This window comes from Branchiostoma lanceolatum, chromosome 13, assembly GCF_035083965.1.
Source record: "Branchiostoma lanceolatum isolate klBraLanc5 chromosome 13, klBraLanc5.hap2, whole genome shotgun sequence".
Taxonomy (NCBI): Eukaryota; Metazoa; Chordata; class Leptocardii; order Amphioxiformes; family Branchiostomatidae; genus Branchiostoma; species Branchiostoma lanceolatum.
The window spans coordinates 17,977,671-18,001,541 of NC_089734.1; the positions used below are offsets into that span (position 1 = coordinate 17,977,671).

General features: G+C 39.6%; 2 protein-coding genes and 1 long non-coding RNA gene across 3 annotated transcripts in view; 1 reads left to right on the top strand and 2 right to left on the bottom strand.

Moving 5' to 3' along the window:
* Positions 1 to 24: 24 nt before the first annotated feature.
* On the bottom strand, positions 25 to 13,256 carry LOC136447754 (MAM and LDL-receptor class A domain-containing protein 1-like). The gene is made up of 22 exons (XM_066446797.1): positions 13,137 to 13,256; positions 12,219 to 12,623; positions 11,968 to 12,027; positions 8,882 to 9,004; positions 8,451 to 8,557; positions 7,916 to 8,080; positions 7,574 to 7,661; positions 7,024 to 7,192; positions 6,747 to 6,898; positions 6,378 to 6,497; positions 6,106 to 6,243; positions 5,241 to 5,332; positions 4,965 to 5,120; positions 4,760 to 4,844; positions 4,477 to 4,605; positions 3,917 to 4,008; positions 3,583 to 3,750; positions 3,203 to 3,296; positions 2,929 to 3,058; positions 2,290 to 2,708; positions 804 to 981; positions 25 to 397 (listed from the first exon to the last, which is right to left on the bottom strand). The coding sequence occupies exons 1-20, from the start codon at positions 13,189 to 13,191 to the stop codon at positions 2,576 to 2,578; spliced, it is 2,661 nt and encodes an 886-aa protein (XP_066302894.1). The 5' UTR covers positions 13,192 to 13,256; the 3' UTR covers positions 25 to 397; positions 804 to 981; positions 2,290 to 2,575.
* A 597-nt stretch (positions 13,257 to 13,853) lies between these two features.
* Positions 13,854 to 23,871, top strand: part of LOC136447452 (von Willebrand factor D and EGF domain-containing protein-like) — a 50,235-nt gene continuing 40,217 nt past the window's right edge. Inside the window, exon 1 of the mRNA XM_066446367.1 lies at positions 13,854 to 13,982. Within this exon, the coding sequence (XP_066302464.1) occupies positions 13,931 to 13,982 (52 nt within the window). The 5' untranslated portion in view covers positions 13,854 to 13,930. The remainder of the gene's footprint in view (positions 13,983 to 23,871) is intronic.
* Positions 19,112 to 21,117, bottom strand: LOC136447960 (uncharacterized). The gene is made up of 2 exons (XR_010757807.1): positions 20,466 to 21,117; positions 19,112 to 19,654 (listed from the first exon to the last, which is right to left on the bottom strand). It is a non-coding gene; the product is annotated as an uncharacterized lncRNA (long non-coding RNA).

Below are 23,871 nucleotides of genomic sequence, written 5' to 3' on the forward strand. Positions count from 1 at the left end.
AAGCTGTCGATCTCCTCACGTAGGTCATCTACTTGCTGAAGTTCAAGTCCGTGAACCTTCATGTTTGGTGTACAGTCGTTTCGTTCATACCAAGCCGTTATGGCTGACCTGTCATAGATACAACCATCGTTTGCACGGACAGGGTCTTTCATCACACTGTTGCTTATTGGGCAGATGTACTTACTAGGAACAAGTTCATTGGACCTGACATTCTCGGAGGTCCTCTCGCTACAGAGGGCTGTCAGAATGGCATGTGCTTTAGCTAAAGGTATTCCAAAGTTAATGAGGTCGACCTCTTTACAGGACTGAAGGTTTTCATACGTGAAGTGATTTTCTGCCATGATGTTGATGTAGTCATCAAAGCCGTTTATCTTCAGAAAGTTCCGAAGTCGGTCATCTAAAAGCAATAAAACGCAAACATTTAAGAGAATATTACACTTATGATACGGTATAAAAGAAAACCATGTCAGTCTAGGTTCGGAAACAAGTGATAGATATATTACAATTTTTAGTGTTCACATATAAATATACAAAGCCAACAAAGCCAGTTAAATCACTATACATAATATATGAATTCTATATTTCTCTCGTACATGTAGTATCAAGTTTAAAAGAAACAATGTGCTCGAGAATGTCGCGACTCCTTGTGACAATGTGACAAGGTTGCAAATATGTCCTTTGCTAACATAGAATATATTATTTTTCTAATAAGCAAGAAAATATGAGACTAATTTCTTTTGAGTAACCTCTGGATTTATAAGTGATACCGATTTCTGGCTAATTTGGTCCCTATCAATACTTACCGACTAGCATTGTGTAGTTATTTTCGTTCCCGCACGTCACGTTGGACTTCCCATCCATTGCCATGCCGACAGTGTTCTTCACCAATGACGCCTGACTGCTGCTGTCTACTGAGAACAGGTCTTTAGATGACGCGTATGCAGGAATGGCGTAGGCTCCATCAGGTTCAAGTTGTCCAACCTATAGGTGTAAAAACAAAATGTATTTACCAATTTATATCTCGTGTTAAGTGCAACTCAAAAATCTTGCTACAAAAGTTTCCATCGGTACTCATCTGTTGCTTATACCCCCATTCCACTTGGACGGCGCTCTCACCGCGCTCTCACGGCGACCTCATTTTGGCCAGATCGCCGTGAGAGCGCCGACAGCGCGGCGAGAGCGCCATTGAGAGCGCCGACAGCGCGGCGAGAGCGCCAACAGCGCGGCGAGAGCGCCATGCGCGCCGTCACCTCGGCGATGGTTTTGAACATGCTCAAAACCTTCGCCGTGAGAGCGCCGAGGATGGCGATCAAAAAACGAGCGCCGAGAGAGCGCGGAGCCAGCGCGGTGAGCGCCGTGAGAGCGCCGTGAGAGCGCCGTGAGCGCCGTGAGAGCGCCCAAGGTGGGATCAAAGGGCCGCAGCGAGCGCTCAAGGATCGCAGCGAGCGCTCTATGAGGATTGAATGGTCTTAACTGTAATTGAAACAAATTTAATTCTTGAAGTGGTGTATCTTGAATTTCTGGGAATTTTGTGGTCAAATCATAGTTTTGCTCGCGGGTAATACAAATTGACGAATAACTACAAGTACTTGCTTCCATTCAAATTAAATTCCCCCCAAGTTTTATTGTCAGTGATTCAAAATGTGTTTCAAAATTCTGTGATTTACGTTTCTATTATAACGTAGAATGATAAAATATATCTATTGCAAACAGTTTACGTGACAAACAACACAGAAAAAATAACATACATATATTACTTAAGACACACACTGAGCGACCGTGCAGCGACTAAAATTGAATCTGTTTTCCCCTTGATTTTATCATTCAAATATGATGCAAGAGGTAAAGGTATGACTGAGAAGACAACAAAGCACAAAAAACGTAACAAAAATTCGTTCTTTATCTCTGGAATTCGTTGAGTGATCTGTGAAATCTTTAAAAAGTTGCTGACATTAGACATTTTGGTCGCGCTGAGAGCGCGCAAGGGTCGCCGTAGAGATTCCACTTGAGCACGTTTTCCTGGAGTTCGGCGCTCTCACGGCGCTCTGGACTATTTTAGGTCGCCGTGAGAGCGCGGTGAGAGCGCCGTCCAAGTGGAATGGGGGTCTAAACGATCCACTTGGCTCTTTTCGATTTTTTGTTTAATATTTTTTTGCCATTCGTTTATTCATTTATTTGCTTGGCGGTATACAGGGTGCAATAGCCAAGGTTGCACGACAGGCGTCAAACTCTCACAAGTAATAAACATTATTTACATAACTTGTAAAATGATCGAATTGATCTACTTACCTGTCCTTTCCTGTCCCCTAGTGTGACAGACCAATCTTCAACTCGTTTTCCTGCGCCAGCCAATTGCAAGGACTCATAATTGTCTGGTAAATATGTAATATATGAGATAGAATTGCAATGAGGGAATGATATATCAATGCATTATGTTAACTCCTTCAGGATTCCAAGTAACCCCAAACTACGAAATTTTGATTTCGTGGATTTGCGTGACTTGTTTTAATCACGTTCTGGTCTTTCATTGTTGTTCTTTAATGTGGGTTTCATTTCTAAGCCTGATGTTGGATGTTTAGATAGGCTGAATCTTACTTGTATTGCTCCTTCGTAAGTCTTCGTAAGTTCTGACGTTACCATCTTCGCGCTGTGGTGATGCTGGTAAATGTCTGAGTTGGTGACCGTTGTTCTGGTTGCTGTTGCGGTATCTGGGCAGGGACATGATATAACCTAAGTTGATTTGCTTTTAGTTCACAACGCAAATTGGCATTTGATTCCTAACCAACGATATAGAACTCTACCCTTAGATGACTCTTCGATATAGTATAAAAGATAACGAATAGATTTTCATTGACAGTGCTAAGATTTTGAAGCAAAACATGTTATCACAAAAGAATAATGCAACTCACATTTGTTATCATTGCTCACCTTTTTTTCTTTATCTTCTTACGTCTGCAATAGACAATGAAGGTAGCAACACCGATGCCTACAAGAACTACTGTCGCGCTGGACACAGCAATGATCGTTACTGTTGTGGACGACAATCCATCTTGGTCACCTAGGAGTTATTATCACAGCGAAAAAAAGGCGATATTGTTTTGTTTTTGATTCCAATCATAAAGGGTCTAATGTTCTTCAATGACTGAAATGCAAGAAGTTATGTGAATAACAATATAATAGCTTGTCATCTGAGAGAATGTACCTTCTGTGTGTAGAGCACAATATGTCGCGAAAGACACATCGTCCACAGCTATGTCACCTTGGTCTCCAGTCCCAACTACAGCCTCAAGGTAAACCTACATATAGGAATACGCACAGCTTATAAGTTGATTGAAACCATAGGTGGATTATTAGGACTAGGGATGTTTCATGAACCGCCAATTAGGAAGGGTAAAATGATTAATTCTGGTCGGATCCTAACATATTGCCCGCTCATAAAAATTCACATTGGCTTTATCCAAACAAAATAATACAAATTGTATCTAACTTTCTAATTTTCGAAAAACCAATGTACGTATATATACTAGTATGCGATTTTGGAGTCAAAGTCATCCAAGCATCCCAGAGTTATGTTTTGAGTACCTGATATTTTCTGTAGTGGGATGTAATGCTGACCGAACCGAAAAGCCACCCTCTCCCCTGCTGGCCCTGCCGTCGCCACACTTCCTCCGTTGACTCATTATCCACCCCCTTTACCAGAACGTGCAGACTGCCGATGTCACGGCCTTGCATGTGGTAGAAGAAGCGAAACTAGACGGGAGAAGAAAGCAGCAACAACATGAATACAAAACGTAAACCTGTCCGCAATGGGGAACAAATATTTACAGCTCAATTGGTTCCATATTTTTTGTTTTTTCTCTTATAAACATTGGGTATTCTCTTAATCATCAAATCACAAATCATTTAACATACACACCTGGCATGGTGAATCATCTGTTAACACGGGACTGATGAGTTGTGCCCTCTGTCCTTCTTTGCTGTCTGAAGAATCAATGAATATGTAGAAACCTGGATGGGAGGTAGAAAAACAAATCAAACGTTAGTTTCCTGTAATATTGAATTCTCACAATTCCATTTCTATTTATCTTGCCATTTTTCAATTGATGTGAATGATTATATTATATAAATAAACGTGTAGATATAATCCAAAGTCACTATGAAGGTACAAAGGCAACAGTAGTATTGCTTTGCTGATTGCATGTACCTAACGGGTTTTGATGAGTGTGGTCCACATGTGGTCCAGTACCACTTGTACTTGTTGATTCTCTGCCCCGTTGGAATTCGATGTCACCTGAACCAGCTGACCAAGAGCACAAGTCTTCTTCAAAAGCACATCTTCCTGGGTCTGCGCATTCAAGAGACATATGTCACCAAACATGCATTTCCCAAAGGCTATACATGTAGTATACATATATGTTTATCTTACATATATATCTTATTTGTGTAGAACGTATGCGACTAAACAGTATTAGATACCTTTATCACAGTCCCTCTCATCGCTCCCATCCACACAGTTCTCTTGAAAATCACACACGTAGTTCAATGAGATGCACTCCCCGCTGCCGCATTTAAAGGTAGATGATGTCTCTGTACAGCCATCGTTATCTGAAAAAGGAAGATCAGCCCAATTTAAAAAAAAAGCAAGGCAAAGAAGTTCCACGGTTTACTTACAATTGTTTAATTTGCATTGAATAATATGTCATGTCATAAACATATTTACCCTATTTGCATAAAACATGAAAACTGGACAAAATCGTACCAATGATGCAGCCTGGCGTTAACGTTATGTCATCAATCGCTATCGACCCTGCCGACGGTGTTGTAATAGACCCTTGGAAGGAGACCTAGAACAAAGCAAAATCAGAGGTGTGAAGGATACATGAAATAAGTATCAACAAAGGATTCAAGACTAGCTGCACAAAGTGTATATGTTCGTATGGTCTTATACACGAACATTGCCTGACCTGAAACGGTGTTCTGTCCGATATTGTCACTTCTTGCTTGAGCCAGTTCGGGCCTTGTGATACACTTTGCTGCCATTCTAGCCTCGCATTCGTTCTTGATGCGACACGAACGGACAGACTTGCATCAGCAATGTCGAAGTAGTAGTGAAACAGCAGCTGGAGAAAAGTATGATAGTATGTATGGAAATTATGCATGAATAATACATTAAAGGGACATTCAAAACTAACTTCGATGGACTGAATTGAAGGTTAAACTATAAACACAAGTTCACTTACCGAACAGTTGAGACCGCTGGAAATGAAGTACGTCGGAAGTAGCAAGTACGCAGTTGTTTCCTTGGAGCCAGTTACGTACAGGAAATATGCATCTATGAGTTAAGGGGCAGTATAGTTATTCCTATCTCAGCATATGGATACTATTACAATGGTATTGTAGATTTCAATCATAGCTCTAATGCTGCACCTACAGTAGACTGTAAAATGTCTAATGCTTACACACGCAATACAGCCAACTATCAGACAGACGTATATATTAACTTCTATCAAACTTTTAATCTTATCCTAGCTATATTACTGGGCAACACCCCGTACCCGTGCCAACCACGCCCATAAGTACAGAACCCTTCAACCCAAGTGTGACACTGCGAAATTCGCCTACTTTGCAAGGACAATACCTGAGTGGAACAACCTCTCCGCCCACGTAGTAGACAGCCCTTCACTGGACGCCTTCAAGAGCAGGCTGCTGTCGTCACACCCTTAGCCCGGACACTGCAACTGTGCCTCACCCCGTCTGTGCGATACCCCTAATAGGGGGTTTACAGACTATAGAACTAGAACTAGAACTAGGGGGTATCACCCAGGATGCACACCTAAGGCGGCCGGTGCTAGTGGCGCTTCACAAAAATTAAGCTAAAATAATGTAATAATAACAATAAAGTAATAAAAGAAACAACAACATGAACAATATAAAAATTAAAAGTGCTGTGAAGGCCGCCTTAGCTATTGTATGCAGCCATGTGCTGGGACAACCCCACCTTAAACTGGTTGACTGAGCTTGATGTCACTAAGCTCGATGCTCTACAGCCTAGCCGGAAGTCGTTACAAACTTTCCATTTAAGTTAGCAATGCAATTTTCACTAACCTGTTTGACCTTCATGATCAACCAATGGAACCCCTGCCTCAGACCCGCCGAATCCTCGGGTCCAGTCGGTAGTGTCGCTTTTCAGTTGGACCCAGTTACACAGGTCGTTCTGAAAGTCGCATCTTCCTGGGTAGCTTCCTATTCAGAAAACATTTGTATTGGTTTAGATAGTAATGTATTGGTGGTTATCAATATGTTATAAGTTACAAACAATATGAAACATTAGTTGCCACTTTTCCTAAATAAACGCGCTTTTGGAACTGATCACTTACCACAATCAGTTTCATCACTCCGATCACCACAGTCATCTGTGAAGTCACACTGGGTGGTGAGTGGTAGGCAGACAGCGTTGTCGCAGACAAACTGGTCTGGTGTGCACTGGTGCCACTGACCTTGAATTTGATAACAAATGTATGTCAACGTTGCATTGTTTGCATGTCAGAACTTATATATCTCACCGAATCATGAGACCCTGTATCAGTTCTGAACATTGCGTAAAATGACCGCTGATAACTAAAGATTGTGTTCCTCGTAATGCTAGTAACAAGAAAAAATGCAAGCATCATTGACTATTTAGTGAGTAATTTTTTATGCCTTATGGAATTATGGAAGAAGAGATCTGACCACCAAAAAACGCTTACCCACACATCTTACAGACACATCTCTGGCATGGTTACAAAGTGGACTCCAGTTTTCCCAGGGCTTCGTGCGACACTCCGTGATTCTAGACTTGTTTCTTGAGTCGCAGGTGACGTCATCTAGGAGGATGGGTGTCGAGGCAGGTGCAGGATACCTTTTTGGATGGAAGTACGGAAATAAAACGAAAAATATCAGTTAATAAATATCGCGAGAACACTGCCTTTAATCAGTGAGTAAAACAACGGCCGTGTGTTTAATTTACAATCACAAGATAGATACCTAGCATCAGTCCAGACAGACGTCCTGTACCCCAGTTGAGCACACACCACATCAGCGCTAGTCTGGGTCCAGCCGATGTTACAGATGGTTCCCCAGCGGTGGTTGTAGTAGATCTCCACACGGCCTTCATCGAACCTGGCACCGTCAACTAGACGGACACTCCCGTCAACTAGATAAATAAACAAAAGTCATGTAATTTGCCACTAAGAATCTAATGGTTCTTAGTGGCAAATGTGCTAGATATTGGCACATCGGCAACTAAATCCGCCGTGTGTCTTTTGGCACACAGGTTGACAGATTAGCCGAATAGGCTCGCTGGTCGTCACTCCACTGTCCGAGAAGGTGTCTTTCCCTGTCAGGGCATGGTGAGTATCGAACTCGGGACCTTTTGATTTCGCCATGTAGAGTAGGTAAATGGTTTCGACTTTCTACTGTGATAATGTGTGCAACATTGTGAGAATCGAAACTATTAATTATGCCTTCGCTACATCAGCAATATCATCTACAAATCTTAGACAACTATATGCTGCATGTAACGTTTCGTACGTACCTTCTCGCACACAGTCCCACGAGAAGGAAATGTCGTCAATAGCGATTCTGGCATCTCGTCCGTACCCGATTACAGCCTGAAGAATCACCTGTGAAGGAAAGGTTAAGATGACAGATAAACATGGATTAGAGACCTCGATTCCTACAATTATTTCTGATATTTATCCGGAAAACAATGACACAAACTTGCTTCGTATACAATTTCACCTGTAAAATGTAATGTTTGTAATCTCTAACTTTATTTATACCAACACTAGCCAATATCTATTGCGATGCAACTATCGAATGCTGTATAAAAGGTTTAACACTTTTTTTAAATTCTAATTATATATAAATTACTTACTTGAAATGGATCTTGATCTTGAAATGAGACATGGACTTGTGTCCACGCCCCTGTTGTCCCCACTGACTCCTGCCATGCCGGTCTCTGTACTCCTGTGTAGTACTGACGGGTGATAACATCCAGGTCTCCGGCGTCCGGTCCCGAGAAGTAAAAACTAAATGTCATCTGCAGAAGAATAAGTTCAAATTGATCAGAAGTGACTCTTAAAGGGATTAAAATATATAATTATATAATTGTATATAGTACCAGTAACCTATTGTTACAGCAAAGTCAGACACAGTTTACTGACGCATGTATGTTTTTCCTATGTTTTATCATTTGCAATTAGCCCACGGGCATGAACTTGCAATAAACTTTATTATAAAGAGTATACCAGGTATCAATCACTATCAATCACAATCAATCAATTATCAATCACTATCAATTATTGATTGGATCAGCGTGTAACGTTAAGAAACCACTATGTCTGTGCATAATGTAAATGTTCCTAAAGCCATTTCTGAGAAAACCAAGCAGGACTAAAAATAACACTTACATTACAAGGGCGAACCACAGACGGCACAATAACTGGACCGATGATTCTGGCTGTATCCGATGGCTGCAGACCGGCATCATTACCAACATACAGGAAATGTCCATCGGCTAAAAATGAAAACAAAGTTTTCAAGTCCCCATATGATGTTGAATAATCGTCAATGATTAGGAACAGGTAATACTAATTGTACAAAAATACTGGCAATGATATTCAATGTGATTTTATGTGACCTGGTTATCCTTTTGTGCATGAAAAATATGATTAACCCCAAGGTCTATTGTAATATTTTATCATAGAAATCCGTAAAGAGAAAATAATTCATTGCATTACTTTATTCTGAAAGAAATGTAGGAAAGCATTAAAGAAATAAACTGTCCTTCTATTTTATGCTACCCTAGAGGTCCCAGGGAACATTTTTAATCATATCTTACCTGCTGGTAGATTGTCTCCTTCTCCGGCTGTTTGTTTCATCCAGTCAAAATCGTCATTCGTCTGTTGGTGCCACTCACATGTTCCTATAGCCTCAAAGTCACAGGGTACTGGATGTCGGGTTTCTGTAAAAAAAATGCTAGCCATTTGTAAAGTTTAAGAATTACGACTAAATGAACTATTATGAGATTTAGCAAAGGCAGGAAAGGAATTACACCTTCAGTATGACACCAATATAATATTATGTCTGACAAAAAGGAAATCTATGAAGAGGGTTAGGTTTACTCCCCCTGTCCACTGCAGGCTGCGATCTCTGAACGACAAAAGATTTGACCAGTCTTTTGATTCTGTAAATAAAAAACGAATCTTTCTCGTTCTATATAGTCTGTTGTCCTTTCATTATGCTTTTAGATCGTGTACTATATTTCACTTATGAGATCAAGCTTCATACAACTTCAATTCCAGTCGGTGTAGCGTAATTGTGAGAGCATTAGGCTGTCAAACAAAGATGCCCGTGTTGGATTCCGGGATGTCTCCAGATATGTCTGGACATGCGCCGCGTTGTTGTGCCTTGGCAATTTCCTCACTTCACGGAGTACATGAGTATATAGCTTTGCTAGGGAGTCTCTCAGATAGGACGTTAAATGGAGGTCCCGTGTTTTAGGAGAGTGACACCTTGAGCACGTAAAAGAACCAATCATATATTTCGAAAGAGAGTATGGGCATGCCCCGATGTGAGTGACTCAAAACGTCCCGCTCTAAATGGGGTAGGGAATGTCCCGAGCAGCCTTCGTAACCCCTGCTTCTCCTGGTGGGTCTGACTTAGGGTGAAGAGAAGCTGATACAGTAACATTTAGTTCAGTGCTTCGATGAGTGGCCCCATACGGCCTTGCACTGAGAGAGTTCGTTTAAAAAAATCCCGCCCAGCGATCCCCCTCCAGTGGAAAGGGTCGTATAATAAATTTAGTAGCAGTACTACTAGATGCCATGAACTTTCTACTTTTTGACAATGATTAACTTATCTACAAACACATTCGGGTTAATTACACAGTGTCCAGGCAAAGTATCGTAAACTCAGTTATGTTCGCGGTAATAATGTATTGTAATGCGGTGAAAATCAGAAGCATGCAGTGACTTCGTGGATTAAACAACAGTGGTAATTGGGGGGGGGGGGCATATTCGTGCGGAGATGCGTTCCCACAGAGGTAACAGTGAAACTAAATCTAGAGACACCTCGAAAATGTCGATATAAATGGTATATCATCAAATAATTTTTTAGAACAACTTTTTGCTATTGGTATCTATGCAATATATGGGCAGTACAAAGATTAACATATACATGATAATCTATTTATAGAAATAGTGGACTCAGCCCGTCAACACATCAGAAAACATAAGCTCTAACCTGGTACTCATGTATTATGAAGTACTAACTGACAGATGAATAAATTGAGAAATTTTCATGTCAGATAACTTGAGGAACTTCCATGTCAGATGAATTGAGGAACTTTCATGGCAGTAATACTTTTACAACAAAACAGTTCCCGTTTGCTCTAACACAATTCTACTTCCTCAATAAGGTCAGAAATTTGCACTGAAAACAGAGCTTTGTATTTTTGTGGATCATGGTAGGCCTGCATCGACCTTCCCATTGCATGCTACTTGTAAGTCTTTCTATAAATTTCAATATTTATCCCAATTTGACAATATACGTTTTACACGTTTGATGCAATTAACAAAGGGAAACAAAAAAATAATTTACAGTGAGTGGTCAACGGATTAAGCAAATACAAGACCGTATACAAGAATCCCTGTGTTAAGCACAAACAAGAATCCCTGTTATAAGCACAAACAAGAATTGCATCTAAGAATTATTTTCTTAAGTGAACTTAAACCAGGAAAGTTCAAGAAAATAATTCTAGTAGAATCAAATTTTCAAGAAAAAATAACTTATGGGAAGAATCTGTAAGAATACAAATTTGACGAAACAAAAAACAGCCAGTGAAAGCAATTTTCTTATTTTCTAGAAAATTCTTATTGTAAAGCAGCACGCTAGAAATATTTTCTTGAACTTTCTTCTTGGTTTGATTTAAGAAAAAAATTCTTTGTGTAAGACTTGACATAAACTTTAGACCTCCCAAAAGGTTTTCTAGAATTTTCTTGTTTTTCCTTTATATAAGAAAATATTTCTCAACATAAGAAAACAAGAAAAATAAGAAAAAAATAAGAAGAAAGATTTTGGTACTGTATCTCAACAAGGTTTTCACCCTCAAGAATTTCTAAAAATTCAAGTCTAAATTTCTTTTTATTGACTTCAAGATTATTTTTCTTATGTTAAAAAAAATATTAGAGCACTTCTCTTCCTTTTCTATAATGATCTGACAGACTTTATAAGAAAAAAATCCTTAACTTGTGGATATAATGTATTTCTTAAAATCAGAAAGTCTCCTTTCTTGAATAAATTTTGAATAAGAAGAAACAAGAAATAACTATTTTTGGCAGTGTAACAGATCTTCATCATATATTCTACCATTTCGGAACCCATTTTGATGCATTGGTAACAACTAATGATTTAACTGTAGCTTGCTGAAAGGTATATTATCACTTTTAGACGTTCATATATGAGCATATAGGGCTCTACATTTTCTAAAATAAGGCCATATATATTGATTTGCTTATATGAATGACATCCGCGCGCGCATCAATTTTCGTCCGTTTCAAAAAAAAGTTTTCGACCATATTGTAAACCATACAGAAGTTGCTGCAAAATGAAAAAAAAGCTGTAAATTGCAAAAAAAATATCTCGAAAAATGGATGCTTTTCGTAGAATGCCCAAGTAAATTCGAAGGTCAAAGAATAAGTTTTGAAGGAATAAAATTAAAGAATCTATATTAGCGTGTACTAAAAGTCAGTTTGTTTAGTTTTGTTCATCCTAGATTTCAAAATGAAGGCAATTCTTTTTTTCCTATCTTTTTTATTCGCGCTCTCTAATCAGCTTTGGGGTCCATAGAGGATGTTATCCATATAATCAAATCAACAAAGCCTAAGCAAAAAAAAAAAAAAAAAAAAAAAAAAAAAATGTACTTACCCAGGCAGACGTTGTTGTATTGGTCATAGACCTCCCCCTCTGGACATATTGGGAGTGTTCCTGTAGAGAAGATGATTGTGTTTTAATGAAATGCTTTCTTTGAAAAAAAAAATCTAAATACATTTTCAGCCACACTGTGACAAAAACATAGTATATGTAAGGCATTAACAGTTTTCAAAAGTCTGTTACACAAACGAAGAAATATCAAGTTCCATTTCATTTAAGATAATATAGTACCCAAACATACGTACCTGCACAGTATGCTTGATTACAGCTTGTCGGTGGCACCAACTCGTACACGTAGAAAACCCCTTGTGTATCCACACACCGCTTGACCTGGATGTTCCACGGGAAAGGACAACAGTTCCCCGGTACACCGTAATTAGGACAAACCGTTCGGTTGACTACAGTACTGTCTGTCGGTAGGGTTCCGTTCATCCATATGGGAACCTGGGTTCCACAGTGGTACGGCTCCACACAGGTTGTAGGGATCTCACCGCCGACATAGCTGATGAACCGGTACCAGCCTTCTGGTAACGTGTTGTCACATAGGAGAGAGTGTCCGGCCTCCACCTCGGCTGCTGCACTCCGTCTGACTTGGTTTAGCTCATGATAGACCGTACAGGGGTCGGTACTGACGGCCTCGGTCATAAACACTAAAACAAGGCAAGAAAAAAGTCATATTGTTGATATTCTTAATGCCGAAAGGTGTGTTCATGTAGATTTTTAAAGAATATTGCAGACTATTTGAAACTAATCTGCATATGTTTGGAGTTTGTCGTAATAGCAAAACTGGACACCTTCTGTACGTTAAAGTTTATTCCTGATAAGGTTAAGCTTCTATTTTGTTCAAATTGAAGCCTTGGCTAAATTCAAAGGTTCATTCAAATCACCCCATTTGATAAAGCAATGCTATAAGCACTGCTATGCTTGTTAATGCGTTGTTTATATTTTGTATCTGTATTGCAAGTATAACAACCATTGTAATAACACACCAGATTCGCTCGAAATTTGTGTTAATCGCCTCCCGTAACTCATTGTGTAGGATAATCGATATTAGAGTTCCCACAAAGTGACAAAGTTTTAGATATTCATCGACAGCAATGACCACTTTCACCAATCCAGTGTACCATTTCACTCAAATAACAACAACGACAAAATAAACTCACCTATAACAGCTATGAAACCTAATACAGTTGACTTCCATTCTGCACTGGACTTCATGGTGGCTTTGAGTAAACGCGCCTACCGCATAATTAACGTTTACCACAGTTGTCTATCTCGTATCACGGGCACAGAAACACAAGGAAGTCTTCCTTGTCGAAAATTGTCGCAAATGTTCGACGTCCCAGCCAACTTGCACTGTTATCGCCACAGATGAAAGGGGTTTGCTTACTTAAACAAATATTTGCCGTGTATGGCGGTAGCTGTTAAAGGTGATAGACCCTGACTCATTGTAAAGGTCGTTAAAAGGACGCAAAGATTAGCATGGCAGATAGATATTACTCAGCTGCTATACTGTGTCAGATGCATGGCGTATTTAGGTATTGGGGTATTTCCACATGTAATGCTTGATATGAACGATGCTGTAAACTTGACGTGGTTTTAAACAATGACACAAAGGCGTCCGACTCTCCTTGATAAGTTTGGAATATCTGATAACTAGACAGGTTTTGATCGATTGTGTTAACAACAGCAAAATTTATTGACTTTGTCGATTAATTGTGTTTGTGCTACAGAATTGCATTAGACGTGTTTACTTTCCCAACGGTGAGAAACGAGTTAGTCGTAAACAACTTTGATTGACAGGCTATTTGGACAAAACTTGCTGACAGTTTTTCTTGTGCAAATTTCCTGATGGCTTGATTATTGGGGAGGACCAGGAGGGCTAGACAAGTCAAAACTTTACAGAACTGCAAACTTGGTCTTATTTTCTTACCGCGGGTTGGGGAAGAGCGCAGCCATGAAGATTTCTCCCGCCGTGGTGGCAATGCTTCTCACTGTCTTTATGGCAGGTAAGATATTTGACATAATACCGAGTATTAATAAATAATTCAAACTTCCTTATGTTAGAAAGTTGTTACTAACCTGATCGATAACAATAACTCCAAGGCGCGAATGTTTTGTGTTCGAAAAATGAACACAAGGCTCCTGATCTTCTAGACGGTAATCGCGCTGCGATCTCGGTGCGATCCAGAATGGAGTTTTGTCATTTATGATGATTTTATAATTGGAGTGTCATGCAAAATGTTAAAGTATGACTGAAAAGACAACAAGACAGTAAGTTCACTGCCAAATTGGGAAGGTGATGATTGACTTATACCCCTATTCCACTAAGATGGCGCTCTCGCCTCGCGCTCTCTCTGCGACCTCAAATTGGACAGAGAGTGGATCGAGCGCCGAAAGTTCGCAAACGTTGCCTTGTGAGCGTGAAGGGAGATCACCGAGAGCGCCGTGCGCACCGCCACCTCGGCGACGGTTTTGAACATGTCTAGCAATATGCGCAAAGAGTGCCAAGAGAGAGCGCAGCCAGCGTAGTGAGCGCCGTAAGAGTGTATGTTGAATGTTTGGAAAATTTGCTGTCAAGTCATACTTTTAAAATTAATATTTTTTTGTTAACTCATGGGTACTACAAATTGATGAACACCTACAAATGCATGCTTCCAAATGCATGCTTCCAATCATATATAATTCCCTTTAACGGCTACTATGAACCAGGGAATTTCTTACAATGAGATATAAAATCATTCACGAGACATAACTTTGGGAAATGTTCAAAATTTGTTTATGATTTATACTGAAAACAACTGTAGTTTAAAAACTGTTTCAGAATCCTATGATATATGTTGTTATAATAACGTGGCATGATAGAAAAAATTAGTTATAGACATATTGCATGACCGACAGCTCAGGAAAACAAGTTGAACATATATGTTACTTAAGACACATGCTACGTGACCGTGCAGCGACCAAAATTGGAGTTGCTTTTCCCCTTGATTTTAAAATCTAAAAATGATGCAAGTATTGCTCGAAAGACAACAAAAACAGAAAACATTTAAGAGATTCGTTCTACATTTGTATATTCGTCGAGCGATATGTCGAATCTTTAGTCGCTCATAAACGTTTCTAAATCTTTTTACGCTTTGTGTGATTTTTGTCTTTTCAGTCGTATTTTTTTTCTTCATTTTGCAGGATATTTTAATTATGAAATCAAGGCTCAAACAAAACCAATTTAGATCGCAGTGAGAGCGGAGCCGATCGCCGTCCAATGGAAAGAAGGCCTTACAAATTGACAGAGATTTCCGTAACAAGTAACCATTAATTTAATGCATCACTAGTATCTGGTTATACCCATCCCCTGCTAAAAATAGTTCCAAAGTCTTTTTCTTTTTATGTTGTAGGTATGGATCTCGTACCTTTGTATTTATAAGGTACGCATTGTAGCTGTTGGTCTAGAAGGGGTAGACGTCCTGCGGTATGTGTTTGAAATGTCTGAAAGCGGCCCCCTCTAGGCAAGACTCTGGGCCTGTTTTGCGCGTGGCATATCGTATATGTATCGGGATATATAAGGAAGGTTGCTAAGGTAGCCTTTATCAACAAGGAAGGTTGCTATGCATGTCATCTGACGTCATGTATACACAGCAGAAATCATGCGTTAAATTGTTGCCGAGGTTTACCATAGTTTAGCACAGATTGTAATCATTGTAGACTTTTTAGTCCAAGGGCATAAGGGTAAGAATGTTAAGAACGATGGATATTACTGTTGATGTCAGTATAATGGAAGCATTTATAAAAATGGAAGGCAGTGCAGCCATTCCCCAATAATAATGCTATTGTTGTTAAGTTTTACTCATTTTTAAGGTTTTCGATCTTGATATATCTTGGACTCTAGAATATTCCTCAATCAGTGACTAAGAAAAGGTAACGAGATACGCAATTAATATATCTTGTATCTCGTTGGAGATGGTCTTCATAGCACATAGCATAGCACGTCAGTCACAAAATAATACAAAAGTAAATCTTAAAGACTAAGACAACAAAGTAAAGATCTAAATTACCTTCCATTTTTGTGTTTAGAAGAAGTTAGCAATACGATTGATTTACGGTTTTCTACATTTAGTACCACATTCAGACTTCACTGTGCTATCCTTATTATACGATTGTCAAATGTTGAAAAATTCTGTAGCTTTGACTCATGAAAACAATTTCATTACACCTAAGTTATGGTTTATCTTATTTGACCCCATTACAGATTTGCATATGGCAATTGTATGTTGCCAACATGTGAAGGGATATTTTGTTTTCAATCAGTGATGGTAAAAACACTGCCCGCATCAAATATCAAGTCATTCGATATTTTCCACCTGGCATCTTCAGTAATTGCATAAATATTAAATTAAAGGTGCTTCTTCTTAAGTAATAAATACAGCACTTCTTGTCACAACGTTTACCCAATCTTTTTATGGCAGTAATTGCCCGTACGTTAAAATATTTCGTTCACGCGATTATGAGTTATTCTATTCGAATGTTTGTGTATGCTAAGAACTTTATATCCTTCCGGCCGATAGACGATAGATAGATAGATATCCTTCCGAAGATGGTCCTCATTATAACAAATCTTCTTATATCCATGCGACAAATATCTGAGTCAATGAGAAAACTCTTAAAACACAAACAATAATGAAAAAACTTTCAAAGTATACGCGAACGAGCTATACCATCAAAATAAAGTCGTAACGGGAAATCTACCATTATAACTACAACAAAGTAGAGCCTAAAATTTGTGGTGCAGTGGCAAGGTGATTTGCCCAGAAATCGGAGGTCCTGGGTTCGACTCCTAGGTCCCCTGACTTGTCCTGTTGACGTTCTGCCTGAAAAAAAATATTTGCTCACTTCACTCAGGTGAAAACGAGTACCTAGCTTCGGCTAGAGACGTTCCTGTGTAGGACGTAAAATGAAGCTCCTGTGTTTAAGGAGAGCCTCATCTCAAGCACGTAAAAGAACCCACCACACTCTGATCGAAAAGTACAGGGCTCCTTTTAAGTGTGAGTTGATGAAAGATCTGTCCGGATATGCAGTTGTTACTGTTCAGTACAAAGATGCGTGTTACGCAATGATGTGTTTTACTTGGTATGAATACAATACAACACAATGCAAACAAACAATAGATGAATATTAATTTTCATTTATCAATTACAATGGACAAATATGTATTTTTGTCCATCATTTACAATTCCAGCAAGACATTTGAGAAACATGTTTCGATCACACTGTTCTATAACAAATGTACATCTAAATATAAGTTCAAACCATATCTTCCGATGCTCACATGTAAAAAAAATACCGATGGACACTATTTCTTCACCTTCTAGGGACCACTCATAGTTAACCGTTTTTTACATCAACTGGACGTTGGCAAGAGAAAATGAAACATTTTTATAAGAGAATGGGCGGTGCTGTGATGCTGAAAACACAACCTGCATTGGATGATTAGTGATGCCATTTTTTTGTATTTTGCTTAGACTAAGAGTCTTCAGTACGCCCCAACTTCTCAAAATATTGTAATACGGGTGCTTTATTCATAGAAGTCCAAACTTGGAAGGGGGATTAAGGAAGGTCGCTAGGGCAGCCTTTATAGGCCGGACTCTGAGCTTGTTTGGCGCGCGACATCTCGTATATGCATCGGGATATATAAGGAAGGTTGCTACGGTAGTTCTTATCAACAAGGAAGGTTGCTTTGCATGTCATCTGAAGTCATGTATACACACAAGCAGCCATGTCACAAAATTTATGTGCAAAGGATAGTTACAGCAGGAAGGCCCGTTGAAGTTAGCATGGAGAAAACTGTGCATACGTTATGATAAACAGTGTGAAACTTTTTCCCTTCCCGATCAGTTTGTTTTTCTGTAATCTATTTGATTATCAATGTAAAAACGCAGCATATGTAGTGATCACTGTGATATATTTAATACCAATATTATTAAGATAAGACTCACAATTCCAACTCAAGTGGATACAAACTGTTGGTTTCTAAGAATGGCAATAATTTAAAAATCTATATGACCTACTAATATTTCCAAAAACATGATTAAGGAGGGTTAAAGTGATGTTTGCACTCAGACAGTACAAATACCCCTCCCCAAAATGCTCGCTCTTGTCTGCATGTTTTTTTGGCGACGCCTCAGCGGCGAGCCTAATAGAATACTTTACGCCCGATCTGCAAGAATTCCCAGAATTGTACAGGCATGTCTGGAATTTGTTCGTGCATAGTTGAGTATTCCCTGGGGAATTTGTTTTGAAATGGCCTGTCCCTCTGTTGAATTGGAAGCAACGGGGTTGGCAAATAGTTTAATGGAATGTTTTGTCATGGATTTTAAAAATGTATGTCTTTGATGTAATCGGATAGTAATAACGGTTGTTTATTATAACGTTTATTGTAATGATCTATACATGATGTTTTGTATGTAACAAGGGCGAATAATATGTTGCACATATTTTTTGTTGATTAGGTGCAATTAGAATGAATGAAAATACGGATTGCTTGATGTTTTAAAAAACCTTTGTTGTTTGAAGGAGTGACTCATTTGCAAGTAGTGTATATGTCATCAGTTTTGAGATAGTTGCAATGATCTACGTTTCGAAGAAAAAGGACAGCCATAGTGTGGTTATATTCTTATTCTAAGAACATGATAAAAACATAGCGATTTGTTTTGAAGCAATGTTGAATATTCCACCCCTTAAGACCCGGCACAAATACAGACATGTCAATGTTTTACGAGATAGAATCGATAACTGTAATATGGATGGAATAGGGGACTCTTATATTGATCTGTACATCGTTCCAAAGGCAGATAAAATACAAAATAACAGATAACTGGGTGAAACTACATTGTATTTGTTTTGGATTAACAAGTTAGTTGCCGTAGTGGGTCGGCATTGCATTTTAGGAAGACTTTGGGTATACACATGGAAACACTACAATGATATAGACGAAAGATATCTTTGGGTACAGAGTTAACAGGTGCTCATTTTTTCGCTAGTATCGTACTTACGTCATTCGTATCAAAGTGCATTCATGATCTTTTGATCAAACTGTAAGTTCTAAATATCATAATGTTATACAAGATAGAAACGTAAACAGTAATACGAATACAATTGGGGCTCCTGTATTGTCCTGTACATCGTTACAAAGTCAGATGGAATACGTTGGGTGAAACTTCACTATTTCTTTTGTATTACCAAGTTTGCTGTCTTACTGGTTCGGCATTGTATTTCAGGGCGGTTTTGGGTATACACAAGGATACAACACAATGATATATACAAAAGATATAATTATGTACAGTGACAGTGTTAGCAGGTGCACAGTTTTGAGGCACAACAAGACACAGAACGTCTTGAGGAGAGACTTGCATGGCTTGGTATGGAATGAAGGGGTGGGGATGTTGATTTGTGGTGTTAGGCATGGTTAGGGGAACTTGCTATTTGAGGCACAAAAATGGCTGTCGCTATTGATGTTTTACATGTAGATATGTTACCCTGTTTCTGACAAGAGAGAACACTATGCTACATTCCCTTTTTGCTGATAAGACTAAACTTAAGCCTCCATGTAATTTGTCTTCCTGGTACGTTGCCCGGTCTGGTTGCTCCAGCCTTTCTTCATCCTCCCATCCGTATCATCTCATAACTCCTGAAAAAAAAGCTGATGAATTACTCTAAACTTAGGTTGTACAGCAGTTTCATACATTACATGCAACTAACTATTGGTTGTCAGAACGTGTAAGGGATTAATATTCCTATGATATTCGGTGGAAAATGGAAGATGGCACTTTGATACGTTGTTCAACTCTACATTTGAAATCATTTCCGATCGAAAAGCTAGAGACGTCCTTTATACTGGACATGTAGAGAATTCATTTGTCTGCTAGAAGTTTCTCATTAAACGTGGTCTTATCGACTAACACAAATACATAAACATAATTTCTGCAACTTTGATTTAAAGTCAATGCACATTCATTAACTCACTCACTCACTCAGATTAATGGGTAACTGAACTGTTGGGGAAATCTGTAACTCAGGGATATTTGTGTCCGCTGAACTTAACAGGATATTTATAAATTAGTAACTTTGCAAGAAATATTGCAATGTCGAAAAGATTACGGTACTTATCATCTCTCTCCACACCTACTTAGATGTTTGCACAAATTAAACGACAGGCCACAAAACCATTTCTGGATAAGTTAAATCTAACACGGTAAAATCTAAACGAACTCATGATCAGGTATATGGCTGGCCAGGGGTGCTACATTTCCAAATCAGTTTTCCATCAGGCAGTGTGCATGACATATAGAGGACATATCGTTTGTAACCACTGTGCTCGACAATAGAATGAATGAATTACTCCACGAAGTATCGGGGTTATCAAACATAGAAACGGCAGAGTCTATGTGTACAGAAACATATGCGTCGTGCAACAGGTTCAGACCTAAAACTTTACTGACCTTCAGACCGCTATCTGAATCTCCGTCAGAGGGAAGGCGTGGTGTCGTTTCAACTTCCTGGCCTTTTCCTCGGCTCCGGACGGGCGGAGGTCCATGGGGCCGGAGGTACCAGCTTTGTGGTCTATTCTTCGCTTTCTTGAGTACCGAAGCTGCTAAGCCTTCCCCTTTCTGTTCTTGGTTGAAGGTAGCCCATGAAATGACGAGGAATTTGGAACAATGGATCAAACTTCTTTACACAAATTTGCAACCCTAACTGCGCCTGCGAATGAAACCCTCCATGGCCATAGTCCGCCGGCAAATGTTCTCCCTATAGCCGGCGCGGTTAGTCTGATAGAGACTATCCTAAAAGCGTGCTTGATTGTTCGACTGTCGTTATCCCTTTGTGTCCTGTCGCATACTGGTTCCGCCTTACCGTGGTCTGTTGGTTACGCGTTGCTGTCGGTTACGCCCTGCTGTTGGCGATTGGTTGCGCCCTTTTGTCGTTTACGCCCTTTTGTCGATGATTGGTTACCCCCATCTCTCGGTTACGCCCAGCTGTCGGCGGTTGGTAGGGCCCTGCTGTGGGCGGTCTAGAATTAGCATGTCCCGCCCTGAGATCCGTAGGGACTAGCAGAATCCCATCAGCTGGATGCCAGATGTCAACACAAAGAACGACCCCTTCAGCCATGTTAGCCGGGCAGAGAAACACATGCAGCCTCTAACAGGCTCCGTCCTATCGTTGGGAAATAGTAGACATCAGTTGAAATGGAAATGGAGCTTTACTGTATAGCGGACCTCGGCTGATTTCTAATATTTTCCCAACGATAGGACGGAGCATGGTAGAGGCTAAAACACATGTTCCGTCTTTTAACTTTCGGTCTAACTGTCTGTAGTAACTTTTCCTTGGGGGTATGTTGACATGTCCTGGAGCCGAGAAATTTACTGGCCTGTGCAGGTACTTGAATCAGTCTGGCATCCAGGCTATATAGGATTGCTTTGTTTTTTCATACGTACCCCTAACCTGTTTTTGTTGCGTTTGCATGTGTCTGTCTGTGTTTCCACATACTAACTAGTACACATTTTGGGCAGCATAACTCAAGACATGCAAGAAGCTATGGATAAAGTTATTATCTCCATGCCGAAAATGGGGATATACATTGTAGTTATTGGCCTGTCTGCCTGTGTGTCTGTTTGTGTTTCCGATTTCTGTAATCAGCATAACTGAAGAATCTCTGGATGGATTATAATAATATCTAGTATCTAGGTAGGGATGACGTATGTCAAGGTTAATTTTGACCGCCTTGTAAGTGACCTTGGTACTGCAGCAGAACTTCCATTTCATTTGACCTGCGCGTGCCATTGTCTTGATTTTTTGGTGGCAGTTAACTTGTAATGTAAGAAGGAAGTGTTGTAGGTTTGGGCCCCCTAGCAGCTTGCTCTGGAACTACCTTCTTTGTCAAAATCTTCCAAGGAGAATACTAGGTAACTGTAGAAAGGAACGACGAATTTACATGATATTTAGTATGCAGGCAGATTAGCCAGAAGCCAGACACAATGAAGTAACGGGAGCTGCCCAAACATGTGAGGTTTTTTTTACGCGCTCGAACTCACGGCGCTCCATTGCTGGTTGCCAGAGAATGGTCATGTTTTAATGAATGAATTTTGAAAACATTCATATAAAGAACATACATGGACAAGAAATGTATTCATACTGTTCATGGGCCCTTCACGCTCCGCGTTACAAGTGGAAAACGCTGTGAGACGTTTTCACGAATGTACCTTCTGAATTAGTGCTACGCCAGATAGTGGGCCTAACTTATTACGCTTTGGTAATTTTGCTCTCTTCGGAAGTTGGTGATGAAGTTTGGGAAATGTAAATAAGGCTTGAAGTCTGCAATATTCTAGCTTTCTTTTGACCAGAAAATTTTGACTGTATGCACTTCTCACGTCATGTGAGAAGGGCTATATCCAGCGCATCCCAGCTCATGTTTTCACGGGAAATAGGCTACTACGAATTGTGCGCGCAGCCCGACGAACGTCTGGCATGCGACACGACTTACAAAATCATTACGAAAAAACTCCGGGGTACCATATATACACAAGTATATACTAGCTTTGACTAAACTAAAACTATGCATATGGAGGTCTCCATTCCAGTTCAGCTTCCTCAAGCAGCAACGGATTTTGATATTACCTTTATGATAATGCAGCTTTTAAGAAACTTGCCAAAAAAACTTCCGTTGTAAACAGATTAATCATGAAGTCATTACGTCCGGGGGCAGCTAGCGGATCCCCGGAATCTATTATATTAAACCGGGACACATGAAATAGGAAAGCGATGTGCTCTGGATACAAAACTTGGTTTCAGTGCTAATCACAACAGAAGAAGAACTTTATTGAACGGCAATTGTACATGGTACAACGTATGGCAAGAATTCGTATACATAATACAAAGTAGAAGTATAGAATAAAACTTATAACAAGAGTCCGTAAGTCACACATCTCCATGAAGTAATCCTCATTTGCATGATTGATATCTATCTTTATTCCTCCCTATCTCAGTTACGTATGCCACATGTCTGAGATTCCTTTCTACTCAGTGCTACAATGACATGAAATGCAATGGGTTATAAACTTTCCCTATTTATTATGCAAGTAAGCGTCTGATTCGCATGATCTATATTTTATAGTCTAAATCATTGCTCAAGCTTTCTACATACCAAACATCATGACGATCCGTCGACCCCTTTTAGGGTTATACTATTTCAAAGTCTGAAACAAAATCGGGCCCCGAACAGACACTCATCTGCTTGGAGATATTAGTAAACTGAAGCTATGCACCAGTCCACAACTCTATGGAATAGGGGTGTTTCTGAAATATTGCATTTAGTTCAATATAAAAACTGCTACGGTATATTAAACACAACGTGAATTATCACGGGCATACTAGCAGACGATATGCATAATTACATACAAATACAACGAATAGAATCCTTACTTTTAGCTGCGAATGCATTGAAACAACTGCCCACCATCTACTGCACAGTATTAAAGGAAACTTGTTCACATTAAGGAACACACCCGACGTCTGTCTGAAGTTCTTACTGCTGCCGGACAGATCCAAATGCCTAATGATATAGGGGTGCTTTAAAATATTACATTAACCATAAAAACAGCTACGGCAAAATGAAAAGACGTGCATCATCACGGGCGACGTGCCAAATTACAGGCTGATACAACTAATGGAATCGTGAATTTTAGCTGCGAACATGTAAAACCAAGTAACTACAATACTCCTGCAGTAGGTATACCTCCTTTCACAGAGAAAAATACATTTTACTTATGCCGACATATCTCAATCTCTATGTATTGTTGGGTGAGAGGGAGGGCAAGCACAGTGTATAGTAGAAAGAGATTCAATCATGTT